The 23,923-nt window shown below is 39.2% G+C and overlaps 1 protein-coding gene across 5 annotated transcripts in view; it reads left to right on the top strand.

Annotated features, from left to right (window-relative positions):
• Positions 1–23,923, top strand: part of LOC126299006 (membrane-associated tyrosine- and threonine-specific cdc2-inhibitory kinase) — a 166,008-nt gene that overhangs the window by 139,903 nt on the left and 2,182 nt on the right. For all 5 annotated transcript variants that reach the window (XR_007552706.1, XM_049990636.1, XM_049990635.1 and 2 more), the window contains one exon: positions 15,072–15,117. Coding sequence is in view for 4 of the 5 variants with exons in the window: in XM_049990636.1 (XP_049846593.1) it covers positions 15,072–15,117 (46 nt within the window). In the remaining variant the exon portion in view is untranslated. Of the gene's footprint in view, positions 1–15,071; positions 15,118–23,923 lie in introns of those variants that run through there.

The following is a 23,923-nucleotide window of genomic DNA, read 5'->3' as shown; positions in this document are numbered from 1 at the left end:
ATCTGGTTATTTAGAGGGTCACCTGCAACAATTTGAAATCCTGCAGAATTTTGTTTTATATTGTGTTCTCTGTGGTGTATATAATGTGAATAAATTTCGTTAATTTTTGATAGCTGGTGTTATAAAAGTTAAGTTTCAAGCATTTATTTACTCATTAGCATTATCGTGATGATTTTGTATGATAATAAATAATAATAATAATAATAATAATAATGGGTTATTTATTTTCAATTAACAAAATACCTCTATCCAAAAAAAGGTAGAATGTAAAATAACAATTTAAAATATGAAACAACTATAATTATAATTCATAACTAAACTAATAATAAATGTTTAGCTATTTTGATTAGTCATGTTGGAAATACTTAACTGCACATTATGAACAGCTTATTTTCTAAAACTAGTAGTTCCGAAAGCAGCTTCATTACACATGGATATATGTAGCTTAAAAGCTTCAATAATGTATGTTGTAACAAAAGTTATAATCTTTCAGAAACAATTACTTGTGGCCTTTTTTTTTTTGCGATATTTCAATAAACGTGAAACAGGGCACACAAAAAAATACATATTGCATTATTGTGCCCCCTGTACACAGCCACCAAATTTTATGAAGATTGTTTATTGACACTTAGAAATATTCCTTTGTTAGTACAAACAATTTAAATTTTCCTCACAAAAGCAGAATCATTGGAAAGAAAGGCATAATAATCTCTAATGACATACACATCATTCAATTTGATTGTGTGTTCTGATTAACTCTTATCGGTTGTATAATTATTACATGAAAAGGACAGCATTAATATAATTTTTCAACAATCATTTCCATTCTCCAATGCTTAAATGCAGTTAATAGGCTGTGAACTCTTATTTATGGCTGCTCTACAGGTAGAGTTGTTGAAAGCCTCATATGTTTGGAAGTCTTGAGTATGAAACAAAATGCAGACTTCAACAATATTACAGGGTTGTATTGTCCACATCATACTATTTCCTTTCTCCATTACTGTAATATGGAGTCAACTCAGTACAAGGATGACAAAGCACCAGTAAGCAATAAGTTGTGAATAAAGATCAGCCTGTCACACTGAGCAGTCCCCAAAAAGGAGTTGGTGGAATTTACAAGTAACACAGTAGACAATAAGCTTTCACCTATATTATGTTATTCATATCTCTCTCTGTATTGTTTGTGTTTCATTGATTCTTTAGTTTCTTTCATTTACAAATTTTGTATTTGACTCTTTGTATGCTATTGTCTTGTTCCATGATCAAGGAACTTCGGCTCACATGGTCCTTGGAACCTGATAAATAAATGAACAAACAGATAAATTACTTATTCCTCCATGTAGCTGTACTTGCGTGCAGAGATTTTTCCAGAATTCAGTGGACTGTGCGTTAGGCAAGAGACTATTGTCCTGAGGATAGTGCTTTGTTTGGTCATCTATGTGGTTGTTGTTGTTCACATGGTGTCTGTGGGAAGATTCCATTCCAATACTCCTCATTCAGAAACTAGTTTTCTTTTTTCTTCCATCTTCACAGTAACGCCTTCCTATTGGAAGAGGTGTTTGGTAAATTGAATATGTGTTAAGAATACATGGGTTTTATATTTTAATTTACATAACTAGTTTGTTTGTGTATTGATCTTATTCACCCTCTTTGTGCTTTTAACCTACTATAGTTTATGACAGACACAATCCGTAATTGTAGTGCTGCCATCAGTTACCTAGGACCTTCTATTTGATTAAGGTTGTAGCCCTTGTGATAAGGAGTTTGTAGACAATTTTTTAAGGTATTAAATGTCTTCAAATGAGATGTCTTAGGGAATGAATAGTGCACATTTGTTTCAGCTGCACATTGATGTTTTGTATATTGTTCCATAAAGATTGAACCCAAGATATCGAACTATTAACAGTGACACAATGAAATTAACTCCCAGGGCCCTTGTTATGAACTGGCACCTCTTCTTGGAGCCTCATACATTTATACAGATAGGTCATTACACTTGAAGGTATCTCTTGCATTTCATACTGTGCATATAGCAAATTTTCTCCCTCACTCATAGCAGTGGTTTGTGTGGCACCCTCTTGTAAAGCTTGATGTAGTAACTATGTGTAGACTGGATCAAGCACGGTTTTGCAGTGGTTAAGAGGCAGGACTCATATTCAGGAGTACTGTGGTTTAAATCACCCTCCTCCTACCTTAACCCTCCCCTCCCCTCCCCTCCCCTCCCCCCACTCTTATCCGTCCAAGTTCAGATTTTTGTGTTGTCTATGTAAATCAGTTAAAACAGTTGTGGACAATTCCTTTGGGAAGTATGTAGATAACGTCCTTCTCCATTGTAGTTGACAAAAATATTGTTTCCATTGAGGTCAAAATTCATTGTGACAGTGAAGTTACCTGGTCACATAAAATTCATTGTGACAGTGAAGTTACCTGGTCACATATAACAGTCCTAGTGAACTCAAGTTAATTATTGGATGTTTATACTGGCAAACTGAATGTGCCATAACAGTTATAAAATTATTCAAAGAACGTCTTCAGTCAGTAGCGCATTAATACCCAGATCATGCAGTGTTAGTTGGAGGCTACTTTAACCTACCAAGTGTAGACTGGGATGTCTATAGGTTCATTGCAGGGGGTACAGACAGATGTCTTGTGAAGTACTTTTGAATACAGTTTTCCAAAAACTGTGTTGTGCAGCTAGTTCGGCAGCCCACACACAATAGAAATTTTTTAGACGTTGTAGCTACAAATAGGCTAGACTTTATCGACTGTGTCGCTACAAAAACAGGGGTTAGTGATCATGATGTAATCATGCCACCTGCGGTTACTAAAGTTTATAAATTGTCACGAAAGCTAGGAGAGTGTTATAGCAAGAAATATCAGTTAAGTAGTTGTTAGCAGCTCAGTTAGACAATGAAATCATTCAGTTCCAGTATGAGTTACACAGAGGAATTGTGGACAAAGTTTAAACAGACTGTAAATTGTGCTCCAGAGAACTATGTGACTAGTAATTGGATTAAGGACAGAAAAGACCCACTGTGGCTTAACAGTAGAATTGGGAAAGTGCTGAGGAAGCAAAGGCTGTTTTACTCTTGGTTGAAACGAGAATGTGCCAGTAACAACAGGCATAGGTTACCACAGATTCGTGCATCTGTAAAAACATCTATGCATGATGCATACAATTGCCACTGTCGAACCATAGCAAAAGGAGGGGCCAGAAACATGAGAAAATTCTGGTCCTATGTAAAATTGCTAAGTGGGTCTAACGCTTCCATCCACTCACTTGCTGACTAGTTTTGTATTGCAGGAGGAGATAGTAAAAGGAAAGCTGAAGTTCTAAGCTTAACATTCAAGAAATAGTTCACACAGGAGAATCGTACGAACATACCATATATTGATCATCACACAGCCTTCCGTATGGACGACATAGTAATAAGCATTCGTGGTATAGAAAAACAAACTGAAAAAGTTGAGAACAAATGAGTTGCCATGTCTGGATGGAATTTCACTTCAGTTTCTGTGGAATTGGCCCTTATTTAACTTGCATCTGTCTCTTGACCAGTGCAGAGTCACAAGCGACTGGAAAAAATCACGAGTGACTGCTGTATATAAGAAGAGTAAAGGAACGTACCTGAAAAATTATAGACCAATATTCTTAACATCGGTTTGCTACAGTATTCTTGACATATTCATTATTAATAAATTTCCTTGAGAGTGAAAAACTAATGTCCACAAATCAGCACAGTTTTAGTGTGTGTTGCTCGTGTGAAACTCTTCCCATTTTTCACATGGTATACTGCAAATTATGGATGAAGGGCAACAAGCAGATTCCATATACCCAGATTTCCAAAAAGCATTTGACCCTGTGCCCCACTGCAGACTGTTAATGAAGATACGAGCTAATGGATCAGATCCCCGAACATGTGAGGGGCTTGAAGACTTCTTAAGTGATAGAACCCAGTATGTTGTCTGCAATGGAGAATGTATGTTAGATGTTAGAGTGAGAGGGTGAAAAGGGGGGGGGGGGGGGGGGTATTATCAGGAATGCCCCAGGAGTGTGTAATAAGACCACTATTATTTTCTGTATACATAAATGATCTGGTGGTCAGGGTGCGCAGCAATCTGTCGTTGTTTGCTAATAATCTGTGGTGTATAGAAAGATGTCGTCGTGAAGTAACTGTAGGACGATAAAAGATGGAATAGACAAAATTTCTAGTTGGTGTGGTGAACAGCTGCTAGCTCTAAATGTAGAAAAATGTAAGTTAATAAAGATTAGTTGGAGAAACAAATGTGTAATGTTCAGATACACCATTAATAGGGTCCTGCTCTACACAGTCACGTTATTTGACTATGTGGACTCAAAGCGAAATGAAATGGAACAAGCATGTGAGAATTGTGGTAGGGGAAGGCAAATGGATGACTTTGGTTTATTGAGAGATTTTTGGGAAAGTGCGTTTCATCCGTAAAGGAGTTTGCATGTAGGAGACTGGTGTGACCTATTCTGGTGTGCGCCACCAGTCTGCTGACACCGTAAGCTCTGGGCATGCTTCAGCGACCACCGTGTGGCGCAACGGTGGAACATTGTGTGTCTTAGGGACTGGGGATCTTGGCTTGATTGCCTGAATCGCGAAGACGGTACATACCTCTATAAAAAAAACCTTCAATCTTAAGGTGTGCTGTGCGCCGATAAGATGCATGGCTGTTGAGGTGGAACAGTTGCTAGCGGGCAACCTCTGGGGAACCTGGCGCACCTCAGTTGTACAAGGCTTATCCAGGCATGCGGGGCTCTGTCTGGATGGACGCAAGTTTCCCTAGATGCTCGTAGGACGACCATGAATATCACGAATTCTTCCTCTTTTCCTCATTCTAATTTTTCGCTGGCCAGTGGGATGGGTGGACCGCTGGTAGGCACTACCGCCCAATCCAACAAGAGGGCTAGGTTAGCCAGTCCTGACTCCGGCATCAGCAAATGTACAGCAGTTCTGAGTAACAAGCACATACTGAAAACCAGAATGTGTTTGTAATAATAAAAAGGAAAGAGGGTTCCTTTGAAAAGGTTTTGCCATTCTATATCCAAAAGGGTCTAGAAGGAATAACTGGAACTTTAAAATCAGTGAAGCGTTTACGGAATGGGACACTACTTGTTGAAACATCAACTGCTCAGCAAGCAGTTAACCTTCAAACACCTAAAAGCTTGGGGGAATACACTATCGATACAGAGCTTCACAGCACCCTGAACTCCAGTAAGGGTGTTGTTACCTGTAGGGATCTCGTTGACATTCCTGTAGAAGAATTTAAGAGTGAGTGGGCTCAGGAGGGAATTGTTGACGTTCAGAATATCATGAAAAGGGTGGATGGGAAACTGGTGAAATCTGACTCCTTCATTCTTACTTTCAATACCCCCAAACTCCCAGAACACATCAAGGCAGGATTTCTTCGACTAAACGTCCAGTCGTTTGTCTCAAACCCAATGCACTGTTTTAAGTGCCAGCGTTTTGGGCATACAACTCTAGGGTGTAAAGGAGAAGCGATGTGTGGCAACTGTAGTAAGGCTGCCCATGACGGAATTGATTGTTCGTCGCCTGTCAGATGTATAAACTGTTGTGTAAGCCACCCTGTTTGGAGTAGGGACTGTAGAATCTTCCTAGAGGAACGTAAAATACAAGAAATAAAAAAAAGGGGATATCCCCTACAGTGAGGCCAAAAAGATCTTCAAGGCCATGGAGCCCCCCACATTCGTTACGTCTTTTGCTTCCATTGTTCAGAAGCCGCCTCCAAAGGTCGATGCATCTACACAGACGGAGGAGAGCAGTTTTGACTTCCGCTCACCCAATACAGAAGAGTACAACTGCCCGTTTTCCATGTGGGAACTGGATTCAGCATTGTGCGGAGCTCGTGATACATCCCCTGGTCAGGATAGAATCCACTATAGCATGCTGCGACACCTCACAGGGAGAAATAAAGATATCCTCCTGCGACTTTTTAATCTAGTTTGGATGTCCGGTCACTTCCCCAACTCGTGGCTTGAAGCAATTTTAATTCCTCTTTTAAAACCTGGGGAAGACTGCACGTGCCTGGGTAGTTACTGTAGTGTTGCCCTCACTAGCTACGTGGGAAAGACCTTGGAGCGGATGGTCAACTGCCGCCTTGTCTGGATGTTAGAATCCAGACAACTCCTTAGTTGCTTTCAGTGTGGGTTCAGGAGGTATCGCTCCACCTTTGATAACCTGGCCTTCCAGGAGGTGGCCATACAACAGGCTTTCCTACGCCAGCATCACCTGTTGGGAATATTTTTTTGACATTGAAAAGGCATACAACACTACTTGGAGGCATCTTATCATCAGGCAGCTCCACGAATGGGGTTTTCGTGGATGTCTTCGGAATTTTATTCGGTCCATCCTGTCGTCACGTTATTTTCGGTACCGAGTCAGACACATACTGTCTAGTCGCTTTGAACAACGGAGCGGTGTCCCTCAAGGTAGTGTTTTAAGTGTGACAGTCTTTGCTATTGCTATTAATAGTATTACGTGTGTTGTGAAAAGTCCTGTGCAGTGTTCCTTGTTTGTGGATGATTTCTCTGTATTTTGCTCTTCTTCAAGCCTTGCAACGACGACTCGTCAGTTGCAACTCACTCTCCGACGTTTGGATGAATGGGCACAGAAGAGTGGTTTTAAGTTTTCAACTGATAAGTCGGTGTGTGTTCTTTTTAACCATTTTCGTTCCATTTTTGACTTGCCTGAGTTGAGGATGAGGGACACCGTTCTGAATTTTAAAGACACTGTGAAATTTCTGGGCCTCACTTTTGATTCTAAACTTACGTGGCTGCCACACATTAAGGAACTGAAAAAACGGTCTCTTAAGGCGCTGTCTATTTTAAAATGTCTTAGTCACCTCACATGGGGAGAAGACAGGACTTGTCTGCTCCAGTTTTACAGAGCCTTTGTGCGGTCCCGGCTTGATTATGGATGCACGGTGTATGGGTCTGCAAGACCCACTTATTTGAAGCTGTTGGTGGATGTGGTGCACCATGAGGGGATTCGGTTGGCCACTGGGGCGTTCAGAACGAGCCCCATACCGAGCCTGTGTGCAGAGGCCGGTGAACCGGCACTTCACCTCCGGCGGCGTCTACTAATGGTGCGCCAGGCCTATCAAACATTATCCACACCATACACGCCTGCACACCACACTGTTGCTCAGCCTCCACAGGAAAGGCTTTTTCGTAACCAGCAATGAGCAACAAGGCCCTATGGGATTCGTGCAAAGGATTGCATTTTAGAGATGGGTTTGGCCGGTTTTAATGTTTCACATCGAGGTTGGAGCAGATACCCACCTTGGCTCATCCAGAGGCCCAGACTGATTTTAGATTTGGCAAATTTTAAGAAAGACAGTACATCAGATTTTACTTTCAAATCTTTATTTTTTAACATTTTAGATAGGCATTATGATTTTACAGTAGTATACACTGATGGATCCCAACAGGGGGATTTTCTTGGCTGCTCAGTAGTGTTCCCCGAACGTGTCATCAGGATTCGCCTTCCCCAGGAATACACTGTTTTTTCCGCAGAACTTCACGCGATCCTGAAGGCATTGGAGCAGATACGGTGTACTCAGGGCAAAAACTTCCTAATTTTCTCTGACTCACTGAGCGCATTACAGTCACTGCAGAACCTGTACCCAGCGGAGAAGTTGGAACAGCTGATTTACGACCAGCTGTACATCCTCCAACGACTGGGCAAGCAAGTGTCCTTTTGCTGGGTGCCAGGGCATGTGGGCATACGGGGAAATGAACAAGCTGATAGAGCTGCCAAGGACGCCTGCAGATTACCGGAGATGACACAGTGTTCTATTCATTTGCAAGGTGTTGCTTCTGTGCTGCGGTGGAAGCATATGCAATTGTGGGAGGAGGAATGGCTGGCGGTGAGGGAAAATAAGCTGTGGTTGGTGAAACCCACCATCCAGCTGTGGTGTTCCCTCCTGCCAGTCACCTAGGTGTGACGAAGTGACCCTTACACATCTTCGCATAGGGCACTGTCCTCTTACGCATGCCTTCTTACTACGGCGAGAGGAACACCTGCTGTGTGATGCCTGTGGCGTACGAATCACTGTACGCCACATTTTAGTTGAGTGTGATTTATATCGTTCTGTCAGGGCGGAAGTTAATATTAGTGGGGATCTGCCCTCGATTTTAGCCAATGATGAGGCGAGTGTCAAGAAAGTTTTAAGGTACTGTGATGTTTCTGGGCTTCAGCCTAAAATTTTAGGTTGGAATTTTTAGTGTGTTGCCGAGTGGCTTACCACTCCTTTTTATACTTGTAATAGGCCAGTTTCAAACATATGCTATGTGTTTCATTTTAACCCTTTCCCCTACGTTCTCTTGCAGTTATCCTCTTTATGTGCTGCTTTTCACTTTGCAACTGTTGACGTGCAAACTGCCTGTGTAGCCTTTCACCTTTAATTTTAGTCCTATTTTTGCATTTGCTGCATTTTAGTGACACTCGTCCGTTGTTGTTTCCGTTTGGGCGCTAAAGACTACACTGTTGAGCGCCCATAACACCACCACCACCACCACCACCACCACCACCACCACCTATTCTGGATTACTGTTAGTGTGTTTGAGATCCATACCAGGTCGTCTTAAAGGAAGGCGTTGAAGCAGTTCAGAGGCAGACTGCTAGATTTGTTACCAGTGAGTTTGAAGAACACACAAGTATTATGGAGATGCTTTCGGAACTCAAATGGGAATACCTGGAGAGAAAGCGACGTTCTTTTCGAGGAACACTATTGAGAAAATGTAGAGAAGTGGAATTTGCAGCTGACTGTAAAATGATTCTACTGCCACTAATATACATTACACATAAGGATCATAAGAGGAAAAATTAGATCTTATATGGATATATATAGACTGTCCTTTTTTCCCTTGCTCATTTTGCGAGTGGAACAGGAAAGGAAACGAAATGGCTAGTAATGATACAGGGTACCCTCTGCTATGCACCATATGGTGGCTTGCGGAGTATATTTGTAGGTACAGATGTATAGTTCCTACTTTGGAAACCAAAGTTTTGTTACAGATTTTTTGGAATAGTGGAAAGACCGTTATTAAAATCATATTTATGGAATCTACTATGTTGAATAGGCAATGTCAGTATTTGTAGATAGCTTTACCCAGTGGGAATACTGCAAACAAGGAAACTCCAGCATTGGTGGAATAAATTTTAAACCATTTTTTATTGTTGCAGGTTGATTTCAATCACAAAGTGATCATCTTCAGTGCTAAAATAAAATAAAAATGCACACCCTGAAACCTGAATGATCAGTGCACAAACATATTTGTCAGTTTTCAATAGGTAAACTGTACAAACAAATGCTCTGTATCTTAAACGTATTCAATAAATAGGGCACTGATGACATCTTCCACAAATGTGGAGTTAGCTGTGCAGGGTTTTGTAAACAGCGGACTCAGTTTGAATCTTACCTGCCAATTGGCACGTTCTTCACTATGAACACCTAGGTCCAAATTAAAATTTGGTGCATGGTTATAGGAGTCCACTGGACTGTCTCGATATGTGTTTTGGCTTGTAAGACTCAATGTTCTCTGTTGCAAATTGACACGTTTCTGCACTGATCGTTCAGGTTTGACTTTGTGTGTTTTTATTTTAGTTTATTGCTTTAGATGATCATGTTGTGATCGAAATCAATATGCAATAATAAAAAAAGTTTCAAATTTATACAACTAATGCCAGAGTTTTCCTCTTTTGCATTACTTGCCATGCGGTCATGGCACAGTGTGGTCATGGTGCACAAATTTCCTAATGGAATCCTACGTCAGTGGGACTATGTCATCTGTTATCGCTTCAGATAGTATGGTTACTATAACCACATCATTGAGTTCTGTCACAGTATAAAGAAAATAAGTTGGGAGATACGGCCTTTGAGAGACAAATGTACCTGTTTACTATTCCTTGTGCTTCACCTCCTGTATTTGAGAAAATGTTAGGTATGGGTGAAAGAAAGAGTAGTTGAAAATGGAGGAGAATAGTCTGCAAGTGACGGCGCCCAGCAGCGCGCAGTAGTACACTGTCATTCCGAGCTGCCTTGTGCTTGAATGTCCATTCCGAAAAGTTTCACTAAATCATGACAAGCAAATAAGCGGATAGTTCTCTCATCAAGACCATTGCCGATTGAATGATAAAATCTAATCTTCCACTAACAGAAATGTTCTTTGTGACACTGTCAGTGGTACTGCCCACTGCATGTTATATTTCACACCTTGCCTCGTCCTCTCCACCTGCCTTCCCATCCCCCACCTACTGACCTGATAGCCATTCACAGTTTACCAATTGACTAACCCACAGTTATCATTGAAAATGAGACAACTGTCATGTGTGTTATAATTTTCTGTAATACCTATATCTCAATTTAAAAGCGCTATTGTGGAAAGGTTTTATATTTAGTAGAGTGACTAACTCATTTGTACGAAGTGCGGCGTGCATGCCCTCTTTTTGATAATCAACCTCTAAATATGTGGCCCGAGTCAATTTGTGCATTAACAGAGAGAAATAGCCATCAAAAATTAACCAAATTGACTGTGTTAACAGTTATTTATAATTAATCTACCATACTCTGTTTGGAGTTGCCACAACTGTAAATTAATCTAACAAAATTAACAGAAAAGTCAGTGTTTAAAGTAAAAGCTCCTGCATGCCTAGTTACACAAAGTGGCTGCTATTTAGCTATAACTGCTTGCATAGTACATGAGTACATGTGTAGTTATCAGAGAAAACACTCGTCTGAATACTTTAAAAATAGCAGACTTTTTACAATGAACATGGGACTGTCATTAAAAAAAAAAGAGGCACCGTAAAGAAGAATTATCTGAATGGGATGGAAAGCAGTGGATGTTATGAATGTGTGCTGACAAAGAAATAACAATTTCAGAAAAACTGGATGATTTATTTGAGAGAACAAGCTTCAAAAATTAAAGTCAGTAATGCCTTGGTCCGTGTCTGGCCATTATGCAAGCAGTTATTCAGCTTGGAATTGATTGGCAGAGTTACCAGATGCATTCCTAAGGGATATTGTGCCAAATTCTGTGTGTTTGGTGTGTTGGATTGTCAAAATCCAGAGAGCTTTTCAGGGCTCTGCCCATAATGCTCCAAAAATGGGTCATGTTATGAAGAAAAATGTCACTCCAGGCAATCACTGCTGGTTGTAGGGCGGGTGATGGTCAGGTTGGTATCCTACCATTGTCTGTGTCATCTTCATACACATCTTCAGCTGAGAATCTCATCGACAATTAGTTACATGTTACATTGATCAATCTCATGGTAACCATTATGATATGGAACACGTCAAGTGCACAAGAAATGCACACGTGAATCAAGGTGGTGTTTTCTTTTTATAGAATTGCCTTCAGTGATGAGTGCTGCTTCAAACTGAGCCCCAATGGTTAGCAAAGAGATATCTCTCGAGATGTCCCAGACAGTGGTTAGATACCATAATAAACTACAAACTATGAATGAAGGCCAACAGCCAAATTTGATATTTCTAGATTTCAGAAAAACATTTGACACCGTGCCACACTGCAGGCTGTTAACCCCTCCCCCATCCCCCGGGGCTTACAGTCCTTTTGTGAGTATGTGCGTGGCAAGCATGGGGCCCCGAGCTATTGCAGCCTTCCTTCTTTCTTGGGCTGCATTTCCTATTGCTTCGCATTCTTACCTGTCCTTACTCCTTCCCCTCTTCCCTCTCCTTTCCCTTTCTTGGTACCCTTTTTTTATGTTAGCCCCACTATCCTCCTGGTTATGTTGGCTTTGCGATTTGGTTTTCTTGCATACTTACCTCATCCTTTCGGCATTTTCTGGTGGCGTTTGTACATTGGTCTGTATGGACTTCGCTAGCACGTGGATTCCTCTTCAAGCCACATTGGAAGCAGTTGTTGTTAGGGTCCACCTGGACTCTGGGGTCACAGTTTGCAGTCTTTATCTCCCTCCTTACAGGACTGTTAAGTCTGCTGCCTTAACTGCCCTTCTTCAGCAACTTCCTCCTGCTCAGGGATTTCAATGCTCATCATCCCTTGTGGGTCAGTGCATTTCCATCCTGTTGGGGTCTTCCCATAGACCAGTTTCATGCAGACCACGACTTGTGCTTTGTTAATGGTGGCTCCCCTACCCATTTCAGTGCCGGTCATAGTACCTTTTTTTCCACTGATCTTTCTCATTCTTCTCCCTCTCTCCTCTCTTCATTACACTGGTTGCCACATAACGACCTTTGTGATGGTGACCCATTCCCCATTGATTCTCTCACTCCCTTCCCACTCTCTGGTGGACAGGTTACGTCGTTGGTCTTTCCACCGCGCCGATAGGGCTCTATATACTGCACATATCGATCCCCCCCCCCCCCCCCCCCCCCCCCCCCCCCCCTCTTTGTCGGTTTGTATGACGATCTTCGTGACGTGTTTGATGCGATTGTTCCTACTGCTAGCCTTGCTATCCCACACTCATCTGGACCATTTCGCCACTGGCAAGTCCTGTGGTGTAGTATGGCCATACACCATTGCCATCCATGATTTCCGTTACTTAATCAAATGGAGCAAATGGGTGTGTTGGTAATGCTTTGATACTTCCCTCGGTTCTCCTGTCCCTATGTCATGGGCAAGGGCTACACTTCGCTCACAAGATAATGCCCACTTGCATATGACGAGAGTTTCCACTGCTTGGCTTTGTGCTTGCCAACCCCCAATTAAGAACACATTATGGGCAGGGCCCTCCAAGCGTCTATGGATTTTGATAATCTTAGGCACCAGTGGAACAGAATTTGGCATGCTATCCCTCAGGACAACAGCCAACAACTGTCAATCAATGCCAAGTTGAATACCTGCTTGCATAAGGGCATGGGCCAATGCATTATTGACTCCCTCGGTTTGTGAAGCTCTTTCTCTTGAATAAATCATTCATTTTTTCTCAAATTCTGGTCATTTGTTTGTCTTTACATGTAAATAACATCTACACATTCTTGACGCACTAAGATAATTTCTTTGTGGTGCATTGCTTTTAGTTATCTTAAGAGTGTATATTACACACACTTTCACACCAAAATATAGAACCGCATAATGAATCTAAGGTTAATGAGGCCAAGTACACTGAAGTGCAAAAGAAACTGGTATAGGCAGGCATGTTAAAGTACAGACATACGTAAACAGGCAGAATATGGCACTGCAGTTGGCAGTGCCTATGTAAGACAACAAGCGTCTAGTGCAGTTGTTAGATCAGTTACTGCTGATACAATGGCATGTTATCAAGATGTGAGTGCATTTGAACGTAGTGTTATAGTAGACACACAAGCAATGAGACACAATGTCTCCAAAGTAGCAGCGAAGTGTACAGTCAGTATCAGGAATCCAGTAAAACATCATATCCCTGACACCGCTGTCTCCGGAAAAAGATTATGCAAGTATGGAACCGACAATGACTGAAGGGAATCGTTCAGTGTTACAGAAGTTAAACTCTTCCACAGATTACTGCCGATTTCAATGCTGGGCCATCAACAAGTGTCAGCATGCGAACCATTCAACGAAACATCATCAGTATGGGATTTTGGAGCTGAAGGCCTACTCGTGTACCCTTGATGACGGCACGACACAATGCCTTACACCTAGCCTGGGCCCGTCAACACCAACATTGGACTGTTGATGACTGGAAACATGTTGCTTGGTTGGACAAGTCTCATTGCAAATTGTATATAGCAGATGGACATGTACGGGTATAGAGATAACCTCATGAATCCATGGACCCTACATGTCAGCAGGAGACAGTTCAAGCTGGTGGAGGCTCTGTAATAATGTGGAGCATGCGCAGTTGGAGTGATGTGGGACCCCTGATATGTCTAGATATGACTGACAGGTGACACATGCGTAAGTTTCCTGTCTGATCACCTGCATCCATTCATGTCCTTTGTGCTTTTCAACAGACTTGGGCAATTCCAGCAGGACAATGCGACACCCCACATATCCAGAACTACAGAATGGTGGCCGTCGGAACTGTTTAAACTCAGAAGTGTGTTGCTGGAGACAAACTCCCCAGAAAAGAACATTGTTGAGCATATCTGGGATGCCTTTCAATGTGCTGTTCAGAAGAGATCTCCACCCGTTCATACTCTTACAGATTTATGGACAGCTCTGCAGGATTCATAGTGTCACTTCCCTCCAACACTGCTTCAGACATTAGTCGTGTCCATGCCACATCGTGCTGCAGCACTTCTGCATGCTTGCGGGGTCCTACACTATATTAGGCAGGTGTAAAAGTTTCTTTGGCTCTTCAGTGGATATATATGAATTATTTGTCTCTCTCTTCCTGTCGTTGTTTAAATTATAGATTCCCTGAAATTTACAATGTGTACTGCTAAGGAGTATATTTACTGACAGTATGTCTTAAATTATTGAAGCCATTTCCAAATTTTTTTCTTTTCTTTTTTTTTCCTTTTCTTTTTTTTCCTTTTCTTTTTTTTTCCTTTTCTTTTTTTTTCCTTTTCTTTTTTTTTCCTTTTCTTTTTTTTCCTTTTCTTTTTTTTTCCTTTTCTTTTTTTTTCCTTTTCTTTTTTTTTCCTTTTCTTTTTTTTTCCTTTTCTTTTTTTTTCCTTTTTCCTTCTTCTTCCCCTTTCATCATGTGCTTTCTTTCTTTAGTACCTTCCATGGCAATTTAAAAGAGACCATCCTAGCATTATCATGAAGCATTAGACCATAGAAAACCTAACTCAGGTTGGCTGAACTAGATGCGATTCACTGTCTTTGTCAATTAAAGTCTATTGCCAATGCCAATTCAGTCGGTCTACCTAGTTTTTATTTTATTTCATTTACTTTTGCCATTGCAAGCACCTTTTATTTTCAAATAGATTGTGAATAAAAGAAAATATAATATTTATTTCAATTGGGGGCTCTTACAGAGTGATGAAATAGTGCAACAGTTGAGAGTGGGAGGGGAAAGGCGGGGGGGGGGGGGGGGTTCTATTAAAACATAGTAATTCTTTGTACATGTGATTTGTTTTGTTCATGGTCACTAATGAACTGTTTCCTCTGGCAGGACGTATGCTTCCTGTGATTCCATCACTCGTGACGAAGCAAGTGAGGTAATTATGAATGATTAAGTTAGTTGAAATAGGATAATTAATAGTTTGTATATTGAATTAATAAATATAATCTGTGATACCAGTAAATTAATGTTTTATCATGGGAACTCTTCTTTTTGGAGTCTGATAGTTCTGTGTAGTAGCACTTACTATCATTTCAGTCACGTTCAGTCCTCAATTAAATGAGTTCACAGTTCAATTTTGTAGATGGTATTACAGCACCAGAAAATTGCACATACTCGGTTAGCATGAATGATACAAGGTTTGAATCCGTTATCTGTAAAAGTTAAAACAGAGCTACCATCACTGGGCATATCCTAGACAAAGGGTACTCATTTAACTTTTAAAGGACCAGGTTATAGAGCAAAGTGTAAGATTTGTGCATCAGTTTACTGAAGTAAACAATATAAATTCTAATTAAGTGAGTTAGAGATAATTAACTGAATTCAGCACAGGACCCAATACTGGTAACTAAAAACATGTCCTTTCAAGAAACGTGCACTCGGGAAGCAGATCGAAATGAGATTGACAATGCTAAGACATGAATATGGCTTCTCTTTCCAATAGCTTGCATGGGACCTGGTAATGGGAGACTGTGCCACAGTGTAACTTTGTGCCATTTTGATCATCTCAGTTGCCTGGAAACGTGATAATTTTATATAAATTAAAAATGTGTATCACATCAGAGGTGGGACCAGTTGATGGGTTTATGGGTTGTAATCCCAGTCAGGCACACAACTTCAACTTTTCATATCAAACAGGAAATTTGTCAGCTGGTGTAACAGTATGCTGTCCAAGTTAAGCTTTCTCATGATAAGGTTGTGATCAGCCAAGACAAGTTTCATATTAATTGATTCTAAAGAATGTTCATTGTCAAAGACACTTTGTGAATTGGTTGCTTAGGGCCATACGAAATAAACACTTGCTGGCTTTCATTTTATCCCAATGTTCTGTCGTGGGCAACTAGTGTGTGTGTTTCTGTTGCTACAGCTATGTATGTTGTTTGATCCTTTCTTCTTCCTGAAAATCCCATGTTTGAGAGACTTTCCTAATTGCTTATTGGACAGTACATTTTCCAGTCGTTATTCTTCTAATGTCTTTTTACCAGTTGTTTATAGTAGTTTTATTTTTTCAAGAAAATTTGAATCTGATGGATTAACCTGTGTGAGCCAATTCTTTCTGTGTGTGTCCTATGAACTGGATTCTTTGCATTCACATTGCAACTCAGATTTTATGGTTTTGGTGTGGATTTCCTCATTTTTTTAAAGATGTATGTGATGTTGATAAACAGATGACACAATACTTTATTGCCAATTTTGAGCTTAGCTTGTGCAGTTGTTACATCGGTCGTTAATTTTGTTTTTCAATATGACATTTGTAGTACAGTTTTCCTTGCTTGTTCCTCCAACATTTCAAGTTGTTTTTGTGCATCATTCTTTGGCAATTAGTGCTAAGCAATCTGCAAATACTGCACAATCTAATTCCTAATTCTACAATTTTGGGTTTAAGTCCTACCTAGTTAGTGTATTGGTGCACCTGCTCCTCTCCATTGTTTTAGAATTTTTTTCGAGGACACACTTGATTGCTAATGGGCATTAACCTTTGCTGTGCCCTTTTTGAAAATTTCAAATTCATTGCTCAGTTCTCTCATAAATTTTACTTTCTATTTCTTTGTAAATGCCTACTTTATGATGATTGTTGCCTTTACATCTTAATACAAATGTAACTAGTATTCAAAAGAGAGTGTCATGGTCAGAGATGATATACACTTTCTTTGTTAATTGACAGATATTGAAAATCCTTTATACCCATTGTTTGCTGAGGTGCAGAATTTGTTCTGTGCAAAGTCACCTGGCATTCACAAAGTTAACTGTTCCATGTGTTATATAAATCTAGTTTTGTGAATCATCATTTTCCAAAAGCAATGTACATGCTATTTCCACATGTAAAAAATAGATGGAAAATTTGTATTTGGTATTGGCAGCAAATTTCAGTCTTTTGCATATGTAGTCTGTAGACATATGTAATAGTGCAGAAAATTTAACTAGTTTGGTATACTCTTCAGTACTATTCCAGTATATGCCTTGTGGGTATTCTATCAGTATTCCATAGACAGACTGTCATTCCTAGCATCCTATCAATAAATTGAACCTTCTCATTCGCTTTTACCACAGCTGAGTTTGTGATTGTTCCACTTCTGATTTCTAAACCTTGTTCCTACCATGTATTTGTACAACAGGATTCATTCATTCATTCATTCATTCATTCATGAGTAACTTCCTTTGTGATTAATCAAGCATGTATTCAATTCTTAAATTTCAGTAAATGTAAAATTTTATTTTCAAGAGACGGTTATCCTTGTTTGTACCAAGCTGGTAATTTGTGAAGAACTGGCTGAAAATTACTAAAATTTGTGTTGGGCAAATCCTCCTTATAGTTAATAGCATCGTGTAAGAAAAGTCTGAGAATGTAGAAAATACTTTGCACTGACTCATTAATGTGTAACGTGAATACCAGTTCTATTCTTACACTTTCTAGAGTACAACAAGTGTTGCTTATGTGTCTTATAAATAAGACACTTTTCAGTGTCATATGCTGTATCCTGTCTGTTAACACTTTGGAGCCTAGGAAACAGGCCATTTGTGCCATTATGTGAAACATTACTGGCACATATGTAAGCAATGCATATTCAAGAGTAATAAATCCTTGAAAAAATTGACTGGGCTTAAAGATTTAATTTTCATATTCACTTTAGTTCTTGGGTGATAGATCACGAATTTTAAAATAATGATGACTGAAAGTATAATTATTCTCTCAAGAAAAAAGTCCAGTGTGAGTTATTGAGCAATTTCTTCCTCTTGAGCTTCCAAAATTTTTTGCTCATGCAACAAACATGGTGTATTTGTTGCAGAATGACAGCAAACTGAGAGACCTAATGAGTGCATGCACGAAATTATCAGTGTGATTGTATTGGCTCAGCTATTTGCGACAGCAGCTGTCATGTTTGCTAATGTTTCTTTCAAAATAATTCTTAAGGTTAACAGCAGGAGGCAGCACCAGTCAAGGAATAAGTAGTGAGATGTCCGTGCATTGTTCTTATATAAAATGAGTCCAGTTTTTGACAAGTAGGTGGCTCATGCATAGAGAAAATTTCTGCCCGGGCAGTACTCCGGTGCAGTCTTTTTAACACAAAATTGTGGCTCGATCTATGCTGTGGTTTGGTCTCCAAATTGTTGGGAATTACTCAGTCCAATTATAATGAAATATCTCACTGAACATATCTTATTTATTATACGACAGTGTAGCACAGAGAAAAATGTTTTTGGGGACTAAGAAAACTGAATTGACCTGTATCCATGGTGTGGGAAGAAGAGTGATTTTAATTTATGCTAATTTTGATGGATAGGTCACTCTGTTATATGCAGAAATGATGGATGCAGATCAGTATTTGTGTGAATTGTGATTTGGTAGCTGTGTGAGTCAGTGTAACTACCAGCCAAAAAGGTTCAATTCCTAGCCATTCCTAGGATTTTTCTTGCCACTTAGGACTTTGCCATCATTAGCAATATTTTGTGTATTTGAGAAAGGTCAAGTTTCGCCATTAGCTTTGAGTTATGTAAAATTGAAGGTGCGCCTAAAATGGGCTCAGTAAGACAGTTCAAAGGTTGGCGGAATGCTCTAGTATATACCACCTCAAACAGGACCAATAAAGTGCTGTAGTTGGTGTTCAAATCCATCTTTGAGTTGAGGACAGCTGTATATTGAGTGTTGATCAGTTCTACTTTTAAGTGCTATCTTTACAGTTCCAGTAAACAGTTTTTACTCAAGTGATCTGTAGTAAATTGTAGTCAAGACAACTGGTTATCTTCTCATTTGGCTACTTATTCAGCTTGAAATTTTCAGTATGAAATAGGTATAAGTGTTAAAAATGAGCTATTTTAAATTGCTTTTAGTAACTTCAGTATTCTGTAACACTTGAATGTATCAATAAACAGTTTGTTTTCACATTTGCTTTGTTATCATATGAGAGAATGTTTAGAAAGCTGGCTTGATATTTAGTATGGGAGGATCTTGATGATAAATAGGGAGCAGGTTTAGTTGAGAAAAGTGTTAAAAATCTGTGAAATATTACAATGCTATGTCAGTCTACATGTTGAACTCCGAAGTAGGGAACCTTACAGATATTAGGTCGGTCTGTGCTACAACTATATTCCTCTTCTTTGTGCCACATAGGCTCTCCAGTGAAAATATGGCTTCTGTGTGAGAAGAAACTATGTACCATAGAAAATCAACCATTAACTTAACTACTGTTCCAGAAAAAAATATTCAATTTTGAGAAGAATTTGAATTGAAATAAACATTTTGGAAGATTGAGTCTGTCCTATGCAAACCGTTTTTAATTCTTTACCCCATTATGGATCCAGTACACAAGAAAACTTGCATGAGAAATTGTGTGTGTAAATACAAATACTCAAAAAAATTTTAGGTCAGATGATCTCAGAAAAGCTCACACAAGGATACAGTCCCAAATGGAGCAGAGGTAGCAAACACATCAGCCTCGTAGTTGCAAATTGTTGCAGCTGTGTTGGAAAAGAACTAGATCTCAAAGTGCTCATGGGAAGCACTGAAGCAGAAGTAATTTCAAATACTAAAAACTGGTGTACAAGTAGTGTCATGATGGATACAGGAATTGGTGACCACAAAGTTGTTACAATGAGATAGAACACCATAACACCCATCTCTATCAAAAATAAAGGTAAAATATATCTATGTAAAAAAGAGCAGATACAAATTTGCTTTAGTACCTTCCTCAGAGACGGGCCCCATTGTTTCCATACTAACTATACAAGCATTGTCTAAATGTGGGCCACATTCAAAGAAATATTGCGGGCAGCAGTTGAGAGCTTTGTACTAAGAAATTGATAAGAGGTGGGACAGATCTTTTATGATACGTGTCAGGCCTCTGTTGCAGAAGCAACAAAAACAGCATGCCAAATTTTAAAAAAATGCAATATCTCGTAAAGATTGATGACAATTCAGGGTGGACTTCAGTACAAGATTCTTTTAATGGTATCCACAACGAAGCTGACAAGAAATCTGTGTGGGAGCAATGATAACATTACTAAAGTGGAATTACTAAACAAAGTTTTCAAGAATTCTGTCTGCAAAGAATATGGAGTAAATATTCCAGAATCCAATCAAGACCAGCTGGTAATATGAGTAACTTGAAAGTAGATACTTGTGGTATAGTGAAGCATTTTAAATCGCTTAAAAAAGGCAAGACTTTCGGACATTGTATACCGAATAGGTACTTATCAGAGTATGCTGATGAAATGGCTCCATTTTTAGCAATTATATACAACTACTTGCTCAACAAATCTATATCATTGAGGTCTATTTGTTCTAGGATTGTGGGACATATTCTATTTCCTAATATTATGCAATACCTTGAAGAAAACAATCTATTGACACATAAGTGGCACAGATTGAGAAAATGTTGTTCTTGTGAAACCCTTCAGGCTGTTTATTCACATAAAGTGATGGGGTACAAACAACAGCAACTCTCAAGTTGTTTACATTTTATCTCGATGTCCAGAAGGCTTTTGACTCTGTTCTTCACAAGCAGTTTGTCATCAGATTGTGTGCGTACAGAGTATCGTATCAGCTTTGCAACTGGATTTGTGATTTCCTGTCAGAAAGGTCACAGTTCATAGTAATCGACAGGAAGTCATCTAGTGAAAACAAAGTGATACCTGGAGTTCCCCAAATAAGTGTTGGAGCCAGTCATTCTTCCTAAACTATAGAAATCATCTTGGAAGATATATATTATTTACTGCTGATGTCATTATTTACTCCTGATGTCATTGTTTACTGTTCACAAATGTGCTAAGAAATGGAGCTGCTGAAGGCATAAGCCACACTCTTGTGTCGTCAATTTTACACAAGCACTTAATTTATCCATTTCACATACTGAGAGACCACAAGCCTGATTGCAGTTCTGCCATTGGGGTCTTCAGTCAGAGCACTGAAAACCTGCTGCTCATAACTTGCATTTTATTAACAATAACATGGAAGATACACAAAATGTGATGATAAATTATCACACCATCCACATATGGCCAGATGGAGACCATCAAACATTCGTGGAATCAAGGCATTAGATTTGCTTTGGTATCTGTGTGTGGGCAGGAGAGTGGGCAACACTCTCATAGGGCTATACGGTTTACCAGAGCATTACACCAATGCATGGTGAAAGTCTGCAACAAAGAACTACCAAAACATTAGATTACAGCCATTATCATTATTATTATTATTATTACATCCGATATACAAAAGGGAGAAAAAAACAAATCCAGATAACTACAGAAGCAGTTATTATTGCCTGTTCCTACACAACAAATTTCAGATGATATCAGAGAATCTTACCTTTTTCATAAAGACAACATATGTCACATATGGATGACAGAGCACCATCCAATTTTCTATGCCTTGTAGAACTACACCTGACACAAACATTTAATGAACAATGAATTGGGTAGGGAGGTCCTATAGTAAGGCCTCCTCATTCACCTGACACTGATCCTTTGATATCTGGCTATGGGGTCATTTAAAGGCACTGGAGCATTTTACTGGTATTGACAATGTGCACATGGTACAGAGGTGTGTTTCCCATGCATATGAACACATATGAGAGCAGGAAGGTGTGTTCACACAAATTCATGATTCTTTGAGGGGGGACTGAATAATGTGGGGGAGTGAATAACAACCACATTGAGCACCTCCTGTAGTGCGAACATGCAAATGCTATCATAGGACAGAATGACCCATATCTCAACCGTTGTGGATTTTTTTCCACTCATATGCATATGTGACCTTCGTTTCTAATTTTGACCAGCACTGTTCCTGTAAGAATATGAAATACTTTTCAGACATCCTGTATTTGCAGGCAGTGTTCCACTATTGACTCAATTGTAGAATACAGAGGACATCTGGAATTGAAATTGGTTATGGGTACTGCGCCTTAAATGTGATTCATGCTGGCATAGAGTATGTCGAGCATTGAAAACATAACTTGAGTGGACTACTCATAAACAAAAGATAGCTTGATGCATTAATTTTCTCTTGGGCTATTCCTACTTACAACTGAGTCATCAAAATAAAATATAGAAGGCAGATTTAGTTTATATCTGCAACAAAACTGTTCCCATGTGTAAGATGTATAGATATAAAAGGAGTGAGACATTCAGCAAAGAATATTGGTGTAGCAGAACTTAATAAAAAAAATAGTAAAAATCACATAGAAGATATGATCAGTTTTAAGAGCTTTTCAGATCAGACAGCAACAAATAAAACAGAAACCGTACCAAAATTTTAGTCGGAGAATTTAATTCTCAGTTAAATACTGAAAAGAGATAGAGATGCTGTAGGGAAATTGCCTGCAAAAGGAGCAGTGAACAAGAATTGCATAAAGTGGTGGAATTCTGCAGAAACCATGACATGATCTCAGTCAACATACTTCGTGAGAAGACGAAACAAACTCAAAACATCCAGACCGCAAAAAGAGGAATGGTAACTGGATCGTGTTTGCATGGATAAGAACTATCACAGGGAAGTACACAGTGTGAAAGTCTTGGAGGGATAGACACTGGTTCAGATAATTACTGGATTAAAATAAAAATCAAGTTCAGCTCATTGGCAAAAGTCCTACTCAAAAAAGAAGAGGATCTATGACCCCCTTAAACTAGTAAATAACAAGGAAAATGAATGAACAAGGGATATAAATCTATAGATGAACTAGAGGAAATACTTTCCCAATTGAAACAAATAGCCCAATAACCCAGGGCAAAAACAATAATTTTGGAATAATGAATCTGATAAAACTGGAAGATAGCCACCAAGTATGATTGAGGTCTGAGTAATAACAAAAAATTGCACTTTGGTATTGACTATTGACTTCTAAATCTTCTTACTATATTTTGAGTTATCTTTCTTAGAATTGTTAGTTCAAAGTGCTATAATAATAGAAACAAATAGTGAGAAAACAAACTAGATTACTACAAAACATTTAGCAGACAACTCCAAAGATATTATCATCTAAAGATAAAAACAATAAGAGGGCCATAGCAGTAGGGGAAATACAGAAATTTTAACAGAAATATTTAACAAATTGCTAAACTGTAAAGATCCCCCAGAACTACTTCAAATGCTCACAGAAACTGCAATAAAAACACCACCACAAAATACAAATCCATGAAGTCTACAAAGTTTAAGAACTAAAAAGAAAGTGGAGAAAATGTGGAACTGTAGAAATGTGCAACGGAACCAATGAAGATATCATTATACGAAAGCATGGCGATAGTATGGAATGCAGACCAGAACGTGGAAAACAGCTATAATACATCAATACATGTGTTACACAAAAAGGAGAATAAACAAAATCGCGTAACAAAGGAAGGTTTTCCCTCCTGGTTTGCACTTATAAAGTAGTGTTAAGAATTCTGTACAATCACTGTAAAGATAAACTTGAATGGGATCTAGGTGCTTACCAAAGAGGATCTAAACCCTGGAGAAGCTGCCCTGTACAGATTATCACTTTACAATTAGTAATCATGTATAAAAGAAGTCACAAACAAGAAATCAGTACCCATGTAGACTTGAAAAAAGCCTATGACTGTATTTACAGATCTTTGATGTTGAATATATTAAGGATTTTTCGACTTCATCCCAAATTAATAAAATGATAAAATTAGCCCTCACAAACACCAGATCAAAAGTAAGATTCAGAGGAGAACTATCTGAGCTGTTT

The sequence above is a fragment of the Schistocerca gregaria genome, chromosome X, assembly GCF_023897955.1.
Source record: "Schistocerca gregaria isolate iqSchGreg1 chromosome X, iqSchGreg1.2, whole genome shotgun sequence".
Lineage (NCBI taxonomy): Eukaryota > Metazoa > Arthropoda > Insecta > Orthoptera > Acrididae > Schistocerca > Schistocerca gregaria.
The sequence above is the reverse complement of the archived record's forward strand: the minus strand, read 5'-3'. Positions and strand labels throughout refer to the sequence as shown.